Source organism: Lonchura striata, chromosome 1 (assembly GCF_050655825.1).
Source record: "Lonchura striata isolate lonStrDom1 chromosome 1, ASM5065582v1, whole genome shotgun sequence".
NCBI classification, from domain to species: Eukaryota; Metazoa; Chordata; class Aves; order Passeriformes; family Estrildidae; genus Lonchura; species Lonchura striata.
The window spans coordinates 61,044,733-61,061,481 of record NC_140703.1 but is presented as its reverse complement, the minus strand read 5'-3'; the positions used below and the strand labels follow the sequence as shown (position 1 = coordinate 61,061,481).

Below are 16,749 nucleotides of genomic sequence, written 5' to 3'. Positions count from 1 at the left end.
ATGATATAAAATGTAGCAAGCCAGTAGGGCTTAGAACTAAAAATAATTATTTTAAGAATTCCACATGGTAGGTTATTGGATCTATTTGTTCGTAGGCTTTTTCATGATGATATGTGGAGAACAGCTAAAACAGTAACAATTCCTGTTTGTCACATAAATGACAGTTTCAGCATAATTAACTAGAAATAGTAACATCAGTAATGTGCCTGCATACAAAAAATACCGATTCTTTTCTCAGTGGTTTTGTTTTAAGGGTTTATGAGAAATGGAGAACTACTGTGAAAGTCCTGGCAGAGTCAGGGATATTCACATTTGACCACTAAGTAGGCATACTGTTGTTACCAGTTATTCATGTATTCTAAAAAAAGTATTTTTTCCTCTTAGAAAGAGACTATTCAGTTTTTCATTTATTCATTTTTCATTTAATTGTAACTAAAATTCCTGTGTATTTTTAATTAATACTATCTGTTTTTCCACATTTCAGGGATACCACTGTCCAAAGCCTCACCCTACAACCTTCTGTAAAGGATGGTCTTATTATCTATGAAGATTCACCACTGGTCAGTAGTAGCATTTGGATTTTATATTTGGAAGTGTTTTTAATTTAAAATGTTGGGGACTTGATTTTTCATGGCACAGTGAGTAAGTATATTAACAAACATTTTATTAATTTTTATTGGCCACATTTGTCACATTTGCTGTGCCAAATGTGAATAAGATGATAATCTTGGGGTTTTCCACACAAAAAATAAGCATGGGAAATAATTTATTATTAACCTGACACAATCTAACTTGTAGAGTGATATTTGCCTCCTTCTCCTTTGTAGCACCTCACACCTACATGCTAAGTTGGGCTCCAAACAGCTGTTGCAGCCATTCTTCAGTTCTTAGATGCTTTGCACTTCTCTGTCTACACTCCAAGTTGTTCACAGTCACTTCCCTCCCTGGCATATTTCTTTCCATCTCTATCCAGGAGAAATGGAAACACTCAACTTTCTTGCCTCACCTGCCTCCTCTTCCTTCTATTATGATTTGGTCACAGCTTATCCCTGTTCTCAGTCCGTTTCTTGTCTCAGTGCCGCCGAGGTGTCACTGCTGCTCACTGAGAAATCTGTAATGCAGCTCAGCTCCTTGCAGGTCCCAGCAGTGATGTTATGATTCCTTTCTCTTCTAGGTAAAAGCAGTGAAGTTTGGACATATTTTGGTAATTGATGAGGCGGACAAAGCACCAACAAATGTTACCTGTATCTTAAAAACTTTAGTAGAAAGTGGGGAAATGGTTTTGTCAGATGGAAGGCGAATTGTTGCCAGTAAGTAGAGTGAAAGCATTTTCACCATTTACAGTAAAATGTAACATGTTACTGGTTTTCAGTTGCTCTGTAGCAACATAGACCAGTCCACATGGATAAATTTTTTGTTCCTAATTTTACAATTAAAGAATTTGCAATAATTTTCTTTACTACTTTTGCAATAGCGACTGTTTTTTTAAATTAGTATTCTTGAATTTTGCTGAAGATTTAAAAAAAAAGAAAAAAACCCAAAAAACTAAACCCAGAAAGCATAATGACCTCTCTGCTTCTCATTCACCATAAAAAATAAAAATTTTGTTGAGAAAACTATGATCTTGGTTATGTCCATCTAGACAGCTGGGGTATCATTGGATCAGGTCTGGAATGAAGATAGGAGTATATCTAGGGTCAAATTGTTACGGGTTTTATTTAATCAAGTATTATATATGCTTACTTGATTATATGGTTACTTCAGTAGTTAACTGTATCCTGCAGGATGAGGCTATCTGTAATTTGATGGAATTTAATTCATCTGAGTTCCAGGAAATAAATATTTTTCATTATTTTTCAAAAAAAGACCATGTTTGAAGGTATTTCTTGATGCTACTAGACACCATACTTTTATGTAATTAGTTTTATTTTAACTGTATTGGGGAATAATGTTTGAGTGTAGCAATCATTCAATACTGACATGGCACACCTGAGTTTTGCTTGTCATTATCAGCTGTAGGTTGGCTTATTCTAAAATAATGTGCTAGCCAGTCCTAATTATAACAGTAGTTTTTTAGAGGCAGTTAAAGGATTCCCAAACACCATGTGCCAGTGGAATCATGCTGAAAAGGAACAAGATTCTGAATGTAGGTTTGGAGAACCAGAGTCTTCACATCTGTTAAATAATGTATCTCTGTCTTCTCATAAATTTTGTAGTAACCAGGAAGAATTTCGGTCCTGACTTCCCAGATCAAATAATGTCAGACCTATATAAAATCACATTTTATTCACCATTGGCTTCACCATTTTTAGTGAAATTAAATATAAAGAAAACAGGTAGTCTCCACCTCAGGAACAGTGGATGCATTTTTATGGTTTTTTCAATTAAGCATTTTGGTTAAATTTTTGTGAAACCAACTATAAAACTTTAAAATGCATGCTAGAAAACTCAGTTGAATGACATGTAAGAAGCTATTGAGCCCTTTTTTTTGTAAATGTTCTTCAAATTCGAAGAAGAATGTAATTAGATTAGAATAATTTTTCTTTTAATTCTAAGAATTCTTCACCTAATCTAATTATGTTCATTCATTTAGTATTGCAAAGCTTAAATATGCAAGTAATACATTTTATTTCTTTTCCAGATCATGCTCATGTAGAGGGGAGAGAAAACGTAATAGTTATTCATCCTGATTTTAGAATGATAGTTCTGGCAAATAGGCCTGGATTTCCTTTCTTGGGTAATGACTTTTTTGGCACATTAGGTAAGTGATTAATATTAATTTATGATCTTTAATAGACTTGACTAATAGAATATCTGTCTTTATTACTTCGATTCCATGAGGAGAAGGGGCCTTATGCATATTCATACTTTGTTTCACATTAGACATTAAGACTATCATGTAACTTTAAATATCTTAATAAAAATGCCCAAACTTGCCCTGAATGAAAAAGCTGTGATCATCTGTGTTAAAACTATTTTGTTTTATGGGACCTGGATGCACATTGCAGACACAAGGTTATGGAAATCTTGCTTAATGAGTGTATAGAGTATACAGATACTGCAAACAAATTAACTGTAAGCTTGACACCTGACAGCTCTCTCAATTGCTCACTATTTTTTCCCCCATATCAAACAAGCCACAGCTCACATACTGTACTGTTTGGTGCAAGAGATGGTAGTTTCATGGATGTTTTTTTCTTTGCTTTCAATAGTAAAGGCTACTATATTTTTGCTGCTAGCACTGTTCTACCTGCTTCTTAATCTTTGTTTGCTTCTCCATGCATATGGCCTTAGTAAAATATATATGTTTGACAAGATACTGAATTTATCTTAGTATCAGGTAAACCTGTCCAAGTTTCACATCAATGATTTTAATATCAACAGAAGCCTTATTTTGGAAAGCTCCTGGTAGTTCCCAGAAATTCTGTGTGTCAGCAAAGATTCCCCAGAGCTTCATCTCACGGCAAAAACAAGAAATCAAGCTACACAGGGGCAAGTGGTGAAGAATTCCTTTGTCTCTATAGCCTAGTGTTAGTCTAAGTGGGCCTCTGGCAAGGTTTTGGTATTGTTGCTACATTATGGCTAGAAACTGAATACCCTCCAAACTGCACTGACTGTATTATCTATGTTAGCTTGGCCATTTATATGCAGGAACCTTAATATATGTGGTTTTTGCTGTTAACTTTGGCATAATGCTTAATCTGCAAAAAATAACATACTCACAAAAGCAGTTGCAAACACAGTTCCATATTACCTGATAGTTCTTTGTTTTTCAGGTGAGGTTCCCACTGAATGGACATTCTCTGTCTGAAACTCATTGGATCTGAATTTCACTAAGCTATGTTACCCCAAGAGAATTTATTGTTGTGATTCTTTTTCATAGCCTAGTTTCCTTCCTTACATGGACCCTTTACACAAAACCAATCATCCCAATGTTACTGCTCTTGATCCACATGGCAGAGGTGTGGTTAAGTCTTTGGGGTTCTTTACTGATATTATTTTTTCCAACTTAGGGTCTCTTCTGTTTTTCTGCAGGATCTGATCATACTTCTTCAAAGTGTTGTACAACTGTTCAGAGACTCTTTATGAATAAACTCGATTTGTAGATTACATGTTTGGTATCAAAATAATGCCAATGTATGGAAATAATGTCTTGTGAAATTTCTTACCATACTTCAAGACAGGCAGTAAGAAAAGATAAAATAAATTCAGTCTTTCCTCTAGACCTCTTAATTGGGTTTGCATTAGGGCCTTCCTGCATTTCAAGATTTCCCTGCATTCTATGGTGTTTTGAAGGAGTTCAGAAATGGGTTCCATTCAACCAGTTCTGTTTTCTTAAAATCTTTTTTTCTTATTTTTTCCTGCATTCATTTGACTTGTATTTCTTCTTGAAGTTGATTTCTCCCTCATTATATCAGCTTCATTAAAATGACAGGCAAGATCTCTCTGTTTCCAGAAACCTCAATGTTCTTTCATTGTACTTCACATTTTTCACAATTTTAGCAACTTGGTACTCAGAATTCTTTGGAATCATATCTTTTCTATTAAAGGTCCAGTCCTAAACTTAAAGGGACTGTTGTGATGCTACTTCTTTATAAATTATCTAACTTTGTGCTTTTTCTTTTTTCTTTATAGGGGACATTTTTAGTTGCCATGCTGTTGATAATCCCAAACCACAGTCAGAACTGGCAATGCTTAAACAATATGGTCCTGATGTGCCAGAGGCAATTCTGCAGAAACTGGTAGCTGCTTTTGGAGAGCTGAGGAATTTAGCTGACCAAGGAATTATTAACTACCCCTATTCAACTAGAGAAGTTGTGAACATTGTAAAACATTTACAGGTACAGTACATCAGATTTAGTTGAAAACTTGAGTTCATCAATACTAATTTTTTAATACTTGAAGATTTCAGAAAGATGCCACTATTGTTCATGCATTTTTATTTAATTCTTGTGAAACACTTTACATTTTGAAAGAAGAATAATATTAAAGATGCTCAGATAATCAGAGGGTTATGATCACAGATGTATATGGGCAGATATTTATTCTGCATATTTTTATTGATAGAAAAATAACCCCATAAATCTTTTTCTACTGTGTGAGAAAAAAATTGCATACTGTGAAACTATGGGCAATGTTCATACTGGCCCTCATTATAAAACTCCATATTCAACATACAATACTTCCAGGACAGTGCAACTGTTCATTTTATTCTGCTATAAATTTTTTTTCCCATAAAAAAAAACAAAAAAGTGTCTTAATGCTTTTTGAAATAGCAGTACTATTATTTTGTTCTGTTTATAATTCTAAAATTGGTAGATTGTTAATTTATAGGCCATTTATTGAGTTATTGAATCCTAGATATTTAAAAAAAATAGTGGAAATTAATGTAATTAATACAACTGGAATGTAATTTCTCACAAATTTGGACCTACTGCTCCTGTGTTTTATACTGCATAGTAGAGCAGGATTGCATGATAGTTTTGTGTTTGTTGTCATGTACATATTGACACACATTCAGCCATATACACTGACATTAAGATCCTGCGGGGTGGAATTACTACTTTTAAAAATCTTCGTCTAGATTTCTGAGCAGTATAGATTTTTGTGTTCTGTGGTCTCCAGAGTGCAAAAGGATCTCAAGACAAACTGGTGCTGTTATGTTATCAATAATACAAAGAAAAAATAATGCTCTGTAACTTTGCAGTGAGGGTTAAGAAGATTCAGACCTAAAGGCTGAGGAATCCAGATAAACACATAAGCAAAGCAGTCTATTAGGATCCATTACCAGCTGCTAGGTATGTGTTTACCGAGCTGATAGAACATGTACATGCTGATCTCTAAACACACAGTTACATTCAGAATGACAGTGGAAAAATTAAGACTTGAGGAATATTTGCTGTGCTGCTGAAAAGCTAATTTTTTAGGGTGTTTGTTAAATTAACTCCTTTTTGTCTTCATACCTTTATGCTCTTCCTACCTTCCTTCCTAGCTTCTTTCCTTCATCATCTATCTCCAAGTAACCTGAAGTTGTACTGATTTCTGTTGGCAGCCGGTGCAGAAACATAAGACTTAATTCTTGTCTTACTTGAGTGTGAACAGCATCTAATTGGAGATTGAAAGAACTGCATTGCTAATTGTCTTAAGGGCTCTTACTGTCTGTTTCTGTCTCCTTCACTTAAGCACATTAGTACGGTCACTTCAACCTGGACATTGGGTGCAGTTCAGTGGTAAAGTTTCCCATCTGCTAAGCTTTTACCTCTTTCAAAGTGTAAATATCCAAATACATCTCCAACATGCATCTTTGATTTGTTTTGTAACATTTATTTTCAAGATCCCAGTCTCATAGCAAGAATGCAACATTCTGTTTACTGTAACTTGGTTTTCAATCTGAATAATAAAAAGACTGGGAGTAGCCAAATGTCAACAATGAATATAAAAATAATGGTTATTCCAAAGTAAGAAACTTTTAGGTCTTCAGGTAGAGAAGAAAGAGGAAGGAGGGAAATGAGTCAGTAAAATTGCTGGTCCCTAGGAAGGAAGGAGGGAAGTTAGTCATGTTGTTAAACAATTTCCCTTACAGCAGTTCCACAGCCCTGCTCTCTTTGTAGTATTGTGTTGATATCTTTCACATAATTTTGGAATTTTTTGCTTGTGTAAAAAAAGATTGGATGTTTTGGAGGAAAAATTTGCTTTTGATTACTGTTGTCTTAGAACACATCTGAGCATCAGGACTAGTCAGGTAAAAATATACTGATTGCTATGGTATCAGTATATTGTTAGGCTAATCTCTGACTCTGACTAATTGTGATCTTCAGTGTTTAGGATACGCATAGGGAGTGCAGTTAGAAGATCACCTTCCCCTAAAGATTATGCAAGTAGGGAACATGTAGTAAGTAATATAGTTGTAGCTGAGACATTGTGCTCAGAGTTAGATTGCCTCTACACTTTTTCTTAGGGAAAGTGTTTTTTTGGTGATGCTTGAGACACCAAATATTTTGAAGACCCAAAACTCCAGGCATAGGGCGAGTTCTCTAATGCAGGTACCTGACTTGATTGCTAACAACTTTTTCTCCTCACATTCTGTATCAGGAATTTGGGTCTTGCAGCTCTAGTTGGCAGGTGACTTGGATACAGGATTTTTGTCTTGCTCGCCTCCAGTTTTCAGACTGTCAAAAGTCTTTATGTTAATTGTAGCTTATGGATAAGCTCAGAAGCTCTGCCCTTGCTCTCTTGGGTTACCATAAGGTGCCTGTAACCAGGCACCTTCCTATGACTGCTTCTCTGCAATTTAACATGCTGTTTTTTATGAAACCCTGGTAGATGTTAATCAGGAAAGCCACATTAGTCTAGGTAAAATGGCAGTAGCTTTTTTACTAACTCTTCTTTGGTTTCAGAAAGCTCAGATTTTTTCTTTGTCATCTTTCTTGTTTATATATGAAATTGCTTCCTAATAGTAGGCATTAGTATAACAGTTTTCAAGCAGTAAATGGCTAAGAAACATTCTGGCCCTGAAGTCTACGCATCATGAGGTTTCAAGGCCTATTCAGTAAGCTTTTGTGGTAAGATAGTGCCTTTTTTTTATGTTCAGCCTAATCTCAAAAGGAAACTAGACATCAAATAACAGTTTATATCCCCTTCTCACTTTGCTGCCTAATAATCTTTTGCCCTTTTGGCCAGTCACAATGGATCTCAGTTACCAGTTTTCAAAGATAATTAGGTTTCTGCTGGTTTAATCAAAATCAGCGGCTATGTAACAGAGAGGAACTGGTTGAAATGGCAGGGGGAGAATTCAGCTGCTTGGTTTGGCAGTCAATGATGCCTACTAAAGACACGAATACTGGTTAATCCATTAGTATGTCTGTCAGTCAGGATGAGCCATAGACATGGTGCTTCTGGCCCTACTGAAGGACAGCTGAGGAGGCACAGAGAGAGCTGGCTACATTCAGTAAAAGGACATAGGGGTGGGTGCAGGGGAAAACCAAGAGCAGAGGGGGACGAACAGATATCTGAAGGCACCAAGATACATAGGAAGTGAGCATTAGTGAGAACACAAGGTAGAAGTCTAAAACAAAAAGTCTGGACTCATTACAGACTGAATACCAGATAATTTATCACTTTCTTTTCAGGGCAGTGGTAGAAGTACAGTAGATCTCACTTAATTCTTGATTTCTACTGGAAATTGCAATTTTGCGTATAGATTTTACACAGACTGTAGCAATACATATCCTCATGGAATGTTAGATCAAAAAAAATACAGCTTTTTCACCAAGTCAAATTCTGTATCAAATAAAGCATACAATACATAAATAAAAATATAAAAATTTTGAAGGCAAAAACTATGTTATGTACTATTTTAAGGAATAGCCAAGAATCTAAGTTGTGAAAATAATCTAAGGTACACACAGAAGTGTTAGTTGTAAGGGGAAGAATAAGTGAATGACAACTAGACAGACTTATAAGAGATCAATATTTTCTCTAGTAATCTCATTTTAAAAATCAATAGAAACCAAATGACTTTTTTTTAGATGTTCAATTCAAGCCCCAAATATTCAACCTTTTTTTTTTTTTTGTCTTCTTGTATTTTTCTTTTTTTCCCTTTAAGTAAATTGCCATTTGCTTTCTTCAGTAAGTTGTCCAAGCAGTTATTAAAAAGAGATTGGATTTGTTCTGGTTGAAACAGGGGAGTTGTGATTGTTTTTTAATTTCTGAGGTAGAGGACCTTTGTACAAGTGGCTTGTGTTCCCAGAAGCCATCTGTTGTACCTCAGGAAATTTTTTGTTATGTCCTGCTGACACAAGAGACATGGAAGTGTTGAGGCAATTCATTGCAGAAAAGTGTATTGATTGCTAAAGTTATGCAGTGATTCAGAAAACTGCAGACATACTTGGAGACTTCTAGGGAAAACTGGATATTATTTGAAGTACTTGACCAAGCTTTCTGCAGTACCTAGAGCAGAGAGGTTAAAGTATAGTTCATGAGTGAATTAGATAGCTTGGTGCCAGTGTGTTGGTTGTGTTTTGCACAGGGAACAGAGAAAATGCAATATTCATCATATAAATGTTGTTTCAGAATGATTCTTTATTTTTGATTCCAAGGTACAATTAAAAATATAGAAGTCAGCTACTAAACATTGTCACAAAATTTTCAATTCACTTTACATATGAAATGTTTATACATTGTTTACTTAGAATAGATGATGGGAGAATGGGTTTAGTACCTGTTACATTGTACTTGTTACTTTGTTAGAATTGGACGTTGTAACAAGGATGGCACAGGCTGTAGAACAATTTTATATTATCTCAAAATAACTTGTATCTTGCTAAATTGTAATGATGCAGAACTTCTAATAGGTCCCTCATAGACAGGTTTAAAAAGCAGAACACAGTTTAACATGCTTTTATAGCAACACTAGTACTGAAATATTCTGTGCCATGTACACTACAGATAAAAAAAGGTTTGTACAAGCTTAATTTAGCAGTGGTATTCTAGTCTATCACAGCAACTAGCTAATTTTAGTATTGCTTGTGTCACAGGTATTTTATTATTGGGATCAGATATTTATAAAGTTGGGAAAATATTAAACTCCTAATGCTGATAATTGATTAAGAATATAGGTCAAAACATTTCTGAAATTCTTCTATTTTCTTCTGTTTCAATTTTTAATCAAGATTAAAATATCTTTATTTTTAATACATTTATAAACTTCTCTGACACTTAAGCCTGTTTTTCAAGTTCTCTGTACCAGCCTAGCTCACTAATGGGGAAAAAAACAATTAAGACTACAATTTCCACAAGTTTATGTTCATCACTGTAAATGTGCCATACTGAGATGGAAGTGTCTAGGTCCTTGTCTGAAAAATATAGTATATGAATGAAAGGCCTGTGGAGAAAAAGTGAGAGATTCTTAAATAGAAAGATTCTCACTCCCATCTCTTGCCAAAAAAAGGATAAAATGAATCGGTTAAGCAGTAAATTTCCAGAATATACAGCAAGTTGATAATTATTTTTTAAAATTCTTTATTTTTAGTGTGCTCCATTTACATTTATAGTGGGCTAACCCTGGCTGGATGCCAGGTGCCCATCAAATCTATTCTGTTGCTCCCCTCCTCAGCTGGGAAGAGAAAATATAATGAAATGGCTGTAGATCAAGATAAAAGCAGGGAGAAATCACTCACTAATTACTGTCACAGGTAAAACACACTTGACTTGAGGAAATTAGTTTAATTTATAGCAAATCAAATCAGAGTAGGAAGATGAGAAATAAACACAGATCTTAAAACACCTTCCCCCTACTCCTCCCTTATTCCAAAGTTCAACTTGACTCCTGGCTTTCTCTACCTCCTCCCCTTCATCAGCACAAGAGGATGGGGAATGGGAGCTGTGATCAGTTCTCCACATGTTAACTCTGCCACCACTTTCTCCTCAGAGGGAGGACTGCTCACTGACTTCCCCTGCTCCAGTGTGAGGGCCCTACCATAGGAGACAGTCTTCCATGAGCTTCTCTACTGTGAGTCCTTCCCATTGGCTGCAGTTCTGCAGGAACTGCTCCAGCCTGGGGGCCTTCTACAGGATCACAAATTCTGTCTGCCAGCAAATCTGCTCCAGCATGGGCTCCTCTCCCACAGAGCTGCTAGTCCTGCCAGGAGCCTGCTCCAGAGTGGACTTCTCACAGAGATCACAGCCTCCTTTTGGCATATACCTACTCCAGCTTGGGGTCCTCCACCTCAGTGGATTTCTTAATCAATGACATCAGTTTCTCTGACTGGTTTTGTGATATTAAAAATTCTTCATTTCTCTTATTTTAACTCATTGAATCCTAGAGTAGTTTTGGCTAGAAAGCACCTAAAAGATATTCTAGTTTTTACCCTGCTGCTGTTGGACCGGACACCTTTCTCTAGACTAGGTTGCTCAAAGCCCCATCCAACCTGTCCTTGAGCACTTCAGAAGCAGGCGATCCACAACTCTGGGCAACCTATGCCAGTGACTCACCACCCTTAGTAATCAATTTCTTCCTAATACCTCATCTAAATCTACCATTTTTCTATTTAAAGCCATTCCCCCTTGTCCTATCTCTATGTGCCCTTCCAGTCCCACTTAAAACCCCTTTTAGGTACTGGAAAGTGTTAGGTCTCCTTAGTGTTTTCTCCAGGCTGAGTAACTCTCTCAGCCTGTCTTCACAGGAGAGGTGCTCCAGCTGTCTGATCGTCTTTGAGACCCTCCTATGAACTCAATCCAGCAGGTCCATGTCTTTCTTATGTTGGGAAACCCCAGAGCTGGATGCAGCACTGGAGGTGGGGTCTCATCAGAGCAGAGCAGAGGGGCAGAATCCCCTCCTTCACTCTGCACTGCATTCAGTGCAGACCAGGACACATTTGGCTTTCTGGGGTGCAAGTGCACATTGCCAGGTCACGTCCAATTTTTCACCTTCCAGCACTCCCAAGTCCTTGTCAGAGCTGCTCTTGGTCTGTTAATCCCCCAGCCTATGCTGATACCAGTGGTTACCCCAACCCAGGTGCAGGACAATGCACACAGCCTTGTTGAACCTCATGAAACTCCTGTGATACCACTTCTCCACCTGTCCAGGTCCCTCTGGACAGCATTCCATCGCACAAGCATGTTAGCGTATCAGTCAGCTTGGTATCATCTGCAAATTTTCTGAGAGTGCACTCAATCCCACTATGTCACTGATGAAGATAATAATCAGTCCTGGTACCAGTACAGACCCCCATAGATGTTTGTGACAAACATTTGTCACGCATCTCCTTTGGGACCTTGAGCCATTGACCGCTACCCTCTAGATGCAACCATCCAACCATTTAATTCCTCATTCAGAATAATCAATCCATTCATTACAGTAACAAAACTTTAATTTTTGCTTAAGATACTAATGAAAGTCTGATGAATGTTTGGGATTTCTAAGTGTACATAGCGCATCTCAACTAGCATTTTCTCTAAGGAAAAAACATTGTGAATCTTAAGTGAATTTCTGTGTCTACTAAAATCCGTCATGACCTAAAAGAGTTTTTCTTAACCAAACAGTGTATTATCTGCCTCTCAAGATTAAACACTTAGAGTCAGAATTCTTAAATTAATTGTATGAGTGAATTATATGAATGTATGTCTTTGTATCAGATCTTCATAGTTTACAGAAAGCAAATTTCAAGAATACAGGCTAGTATTCTAGCCTGTATCATTATATTCTCCAATGATTACACCATCTTGTGTGTATAATGAAAGTAATTCTTTAAACCATTAATGATGTTTAGTGTTAAATAATTGTCACATGCTTTTTTTTTTTTTTTTAATTTAAATCAAGTTTAGTGTCAATAATTTTATTCTGATTTGGAATTATGTCCTGGAAATGAAAAGTAAAGAGTACTTCAGAACTTGTCTGTCAAAGTTAATGTTACAGTTGTTCATTTTAGGTATATAATGATGTGCTGTAACTTAATAGATAGTCACTAAAAGAAATTTGTTGGTCTGTTTCTTTACAGAAATTTCCATCTGAAGGACTCGCAAATGTTGTTCGAAATGTATTTGACTTTGACTCCTACAACAATGAAATGCGTGAAATTTTATACAACACTTTGCACAAATATGGGATACCTATTGGAGCAAAACCAACCAATGTACAGCTGGCCAAGGAGTAAGAATAACATAAGATATATATTAAGAAGACATATTTCTCATGATCACTTTAAAAGTGTGTTATCTTGTTGCTAATTGATTTTAAAACAACCTGAAATTCTTGAAAGTCAATCCTCCACTGGTTCAAACTTTTAATCTTCCAAATAAGTTACAACAATATAAATTACTTAATGATCGAGTATTTGCTTATTATTAATATTTAATCTATAACATCCATGTACATATTAATAGCTTGTAAGGTAAACAGGTATATCTTAATAAAGGGAAATACTTGTTTCTTCTCCTGTGTTTTTAATTCAATTGCAATACACTTCTGTCCTGTTACTTACCACCTAAGTCTTCAGGAAAAAAAGTTGTCTTCAGTGGTAGCTGGGTTTTGTCTTTGATACTCACAGAGAGCTCTACAAAAGTATTTCTCCTGAATGGAGCAGTGCATGTAAGCTCCAAGAGCAACTTTTTTATGTGTCTGTAAATAACTGTTATTCTTTAATTATATTACTACTTAACATATTACATCTTATACTTCTTTCACAGAGGTTAGAATCAAACCAGCTGCATTATGTAGTAATGCCCTCGATCTTCATGCCACCCCCCACTCTCTGAAGGGGCCTTACCACCAGAAAGCTGGAGAGATACTTTTTATAAGGGCCTTTATTGACAGAACAAGGGGGAAATGGTTTTAAACTGACAGAGGGTATGTTTAGACCAGATATTAGGAAGAAATTATTTACTGTGAGGGTGGTGAGTCACTGGAACAGGTCACTCAGAGAAGTTGTGGATGCCCCCTCCCTGCAAGTGTTCAAGCTACTGCAAGTGTTGGGCAGGAATTTGAGCAGCCTGGTCTAGTGGAAGCTGTCCCTTCCCATGGCAGGGGCAGTTGAAAGCAGATGATTGTTAAGGTCCTTTACAGCCCGAACTATTACATGATTCTATGAAACAATTGTAATACATTATTCCAAAATTCACAGAAAACAGGCTTAAGTAGATCATATTAAAAAACCAGTTAGAAAACCTACTCTTTCTCAAGCTCTAATACATAATTTATTTATGAAGAAACAAATATTTCCCTTTCACGGAGAAAGCTTTCTAGATGTATGGAAAATTGAGTTTGCCACATGACATGCATACTTTATATTTGCTAAGGAGGGACTGATTTTTATGGCATGATGTATTGATAGTGATTCTGGTTCTGTTGAGTGAACACCGGAACAAATTGCCCAGAGAGGTTGTGGAGTGTCTCTTACTGGAGATATTCAGGAATCTTGGATGCAACCCAGTGCCACATGCTCTGAGTGATCCTGCTTGAGCAGGGAGGTTGGAGCAGATGACCACTGTGGTCCTTTCCAGCTTTACACTGTGGTGTTGTATGTCCATGTGTAGGTTTCTCCTTCTGCAGCACCACTGTTATCATATCTAATACACTACATATAATTATTAAAAAATATTGTCAGAGTGGTGCCTGTGATGGACCTTTTAATTTTGATAATGGGACTATTACATGCTTGGAGAGCCAGTAACTGAGCAATGACAAATTCTGACAAATTGACAGAACACACTTGAAATTCTTGCCATAATTTCTTTGCAGAACATCCCTTGGTAATTTCTATTTTAATGAATCACAATGTTTGTCATAGTTTTTGAGAAATTTGGTCTATGTATAATTTTAGAAGTATTATATGTGGGAGAGGATTCTTTAGCAATGAGACAATAAGAGATTTAGGAAACATAACAGAAAGATTGCTGTAATTGGGGACTACTCAGTCTAGAAGTGAGAAGATAAAAGAAAAATGTAATTATTAATTATTGAATTAAAGATAATCAGCTGATCATTTTTAATTAATCACTGAAGTTTTCTAGGACAGGTTACACCAAGGATGCCAGACTTACAAGATCCCCACAAGATACTCATCAAAAACTTCACTAGACTTGCAGCTGTGAGCATCTAATTTGTGCACTGAAGGCCCAGGGGAGGAGCAACTACAGGAGCAGTTCACACACAGCTGATAAAAACAACTTTTTCTTAGATCTCACTGTGCTGGGCTGAGAACTTGGCTTTGATGATCTGTCCAACCTACCTGTCGATCTCAATCCCTCACTCTCATCCACTACAGCTGGCATTTCAGGTTTTTACCCCTCCATTGTAAGACAACCTTGATTTTGATTGTGAGTTTCACTCCTATGGAGCTTGTAAGCCACAGGTAGATCACCTTGAATTACAGGCGCATCTTTCATGTTTAGGCACAGTTCATTCTGTCTTGAGGTTAAAGAACATTGAGATAATCTCTCCAAATCTGTTCCAGCCCATATTGCAATCTCCCATGATGGACAGACACATTGAGGTAATTTGGTCTATGTTGTTTGGATTGCTGCAGAAAAGAAACTGGAGTACTGATCTCTCTATTGTTTTCCATGAATCTTAGAATATGATAATGGTGTTAATCTAGTCAGCCCACTTTCTTCAGAAAAGGTGCAGGCTATTCTAAAACCTTATCTCATTTTTTCATGATTCATGCCTGAAGACCTTCAGAGATTAAGTTTTATAACCACCCAAGGCAAGTCAGTCTTGTTTCTAAATAGCCTTGGCACTAGAAAGTCACCTCTCATTCTTCCCTGTTTTAAAGGCCTCTGCTTGGTTTTACTTTTCTTTTATGCTCCTTGTCTTCACTTGATGTGTGTCCATCATTAAGTACTGGGTGTGAAACTGGTCAAGTTCATTTTTGCTGGAGCCAAGTACAGTAGTATGAGAGTATAGAATAGAAATGTATTGACATTTTAAAAGACAAGTATGTTTGTATTTCATGCAATATTTAACTCATCTCTGGTTTTCTGAACATAAATCTCCACATCCTTTTGCAAAACCCTCCATAGTACTTACCCCCTCTTCACTTTATGTGATCAACTTTCTTCACACTTACATTTTTCTTACTGTATTGAGTTTTTTCAGATTGGTTTTACAATATGTCAAGATCACTTTCTGTTTTAAGCTAGTTTTCCTGCCTGCATCTAGGCTCTCACAAGCGGGCAATCTGAAGGTGTGATTTCTAGGTGTGATTTCTATGTTGTTCTAGCAACAGCAGCATATACTCACAGATGACTTCTGTTCCCCAGTCTTATTTTGGTAGGCTTTAGAGACTTACTAGCTATCATAATAAATTGCTCAGCACTTCTATTAAGTAACATGAAAACTGAAGTAAAAGTCCAAACCAATTCTTCCTAGGAATGTTAGTCATACAATAGTAAAATTGTTATATAAGAATACAAATCCTGAACAATCAAATTTTGCAATACAGAAGCATTTCCAGAAGATTCTGGGGCAGGAAAATTGTTATAGTGAAATGCTGACTCCTTTACACAGGTGCTCTCTGTCATGTCTTGGATCAAACGATTTGTGAATTCTTATTTTAATTAGCTTTGGAGAAGTCTGTTGCCTATTACTGAATCAAAAAGAAAACTTGCATAAATCAGAATTATTTAAATTGCTGCTGCAACATAACTGCTGTAAATCTAGAAAAAAAAAACATGAGAGACACTAAAATACAGAAGAATTATTTAGTTATGTATCTAGCTGAAATTGTGAAATCGAGGGGAAATTGAACAGATGCTTGCAGTGACCCTTACAGGAATTTTAGATTAAATTCTGGAATTAATACACCTAGTCTTCGAAGGGAAGATTAGATGGTCTATAATGGCTATTTACAGACAGATTCTTGCAATAGTTGTTTTTTCAAGAGAGAAATTAATTTGTTGATACTAATTTATTTATTAGCAAAATTAATATAATGTATTAGACGTATAAAGGAATGCTTTACTTGGTCTTTTTGCTTTTGTTAGCTGTCATTTTTTTCCAGGTAGAATAACCATTCTTCAAGGCAGATATGTTCAGTATTATCAGGTGTTAAAATACTGTCTGTCTCTCCTGGTACCACCTGTCCACTAGTTTATAATTTTTATCAGTGTTGTATGTAAAGCAGATGGATTGTCTATGCTGGTTTGCCAGTACATAACAGGTAAAATGAATTATTCATGGTATTGACTCGTTATCTTTCTTTATGTGTACAATTATATTTTGTTTTTCCCATTGACATCTGTTATGTCATG

General features: G+C 36.2%; 1 protein-coding gene across 1 annotated transcript in view; it reads left to right on the top strand.

Annotated features, from left to right (window-relative positions):
• The window catches only part of VWA8 (von Willebrand factor A domain containing 8), a 187,725-nt gene that overhangs the window by 102,835 nt on the left and 68,141 nt on the right, over window positions 1-16,749 (top strand). The window contains exons 23-27 of the mRNA XM_021530815.4: window positions 485-560; window positions 1,175-1,310; window positions 2,642-2,761; window positions 4,636-4,841; window positions 12,498-12,649. Coding sequence (XP_021386490.4) covers window positions 485-560; window positions 1,175-1,310; window positions 2,642-2,761; window positions 4,636-4,841; window positions 12,498-12,649 — 690 coding nt within the window. The remainder of the gene's footprint in view (window positions 1-484; window positions 561-1,174; window positions 1,311-2,641; window positions 2,762-4,635; window positions 4,842-12,497; window positions 12,650-16,749) is intronic.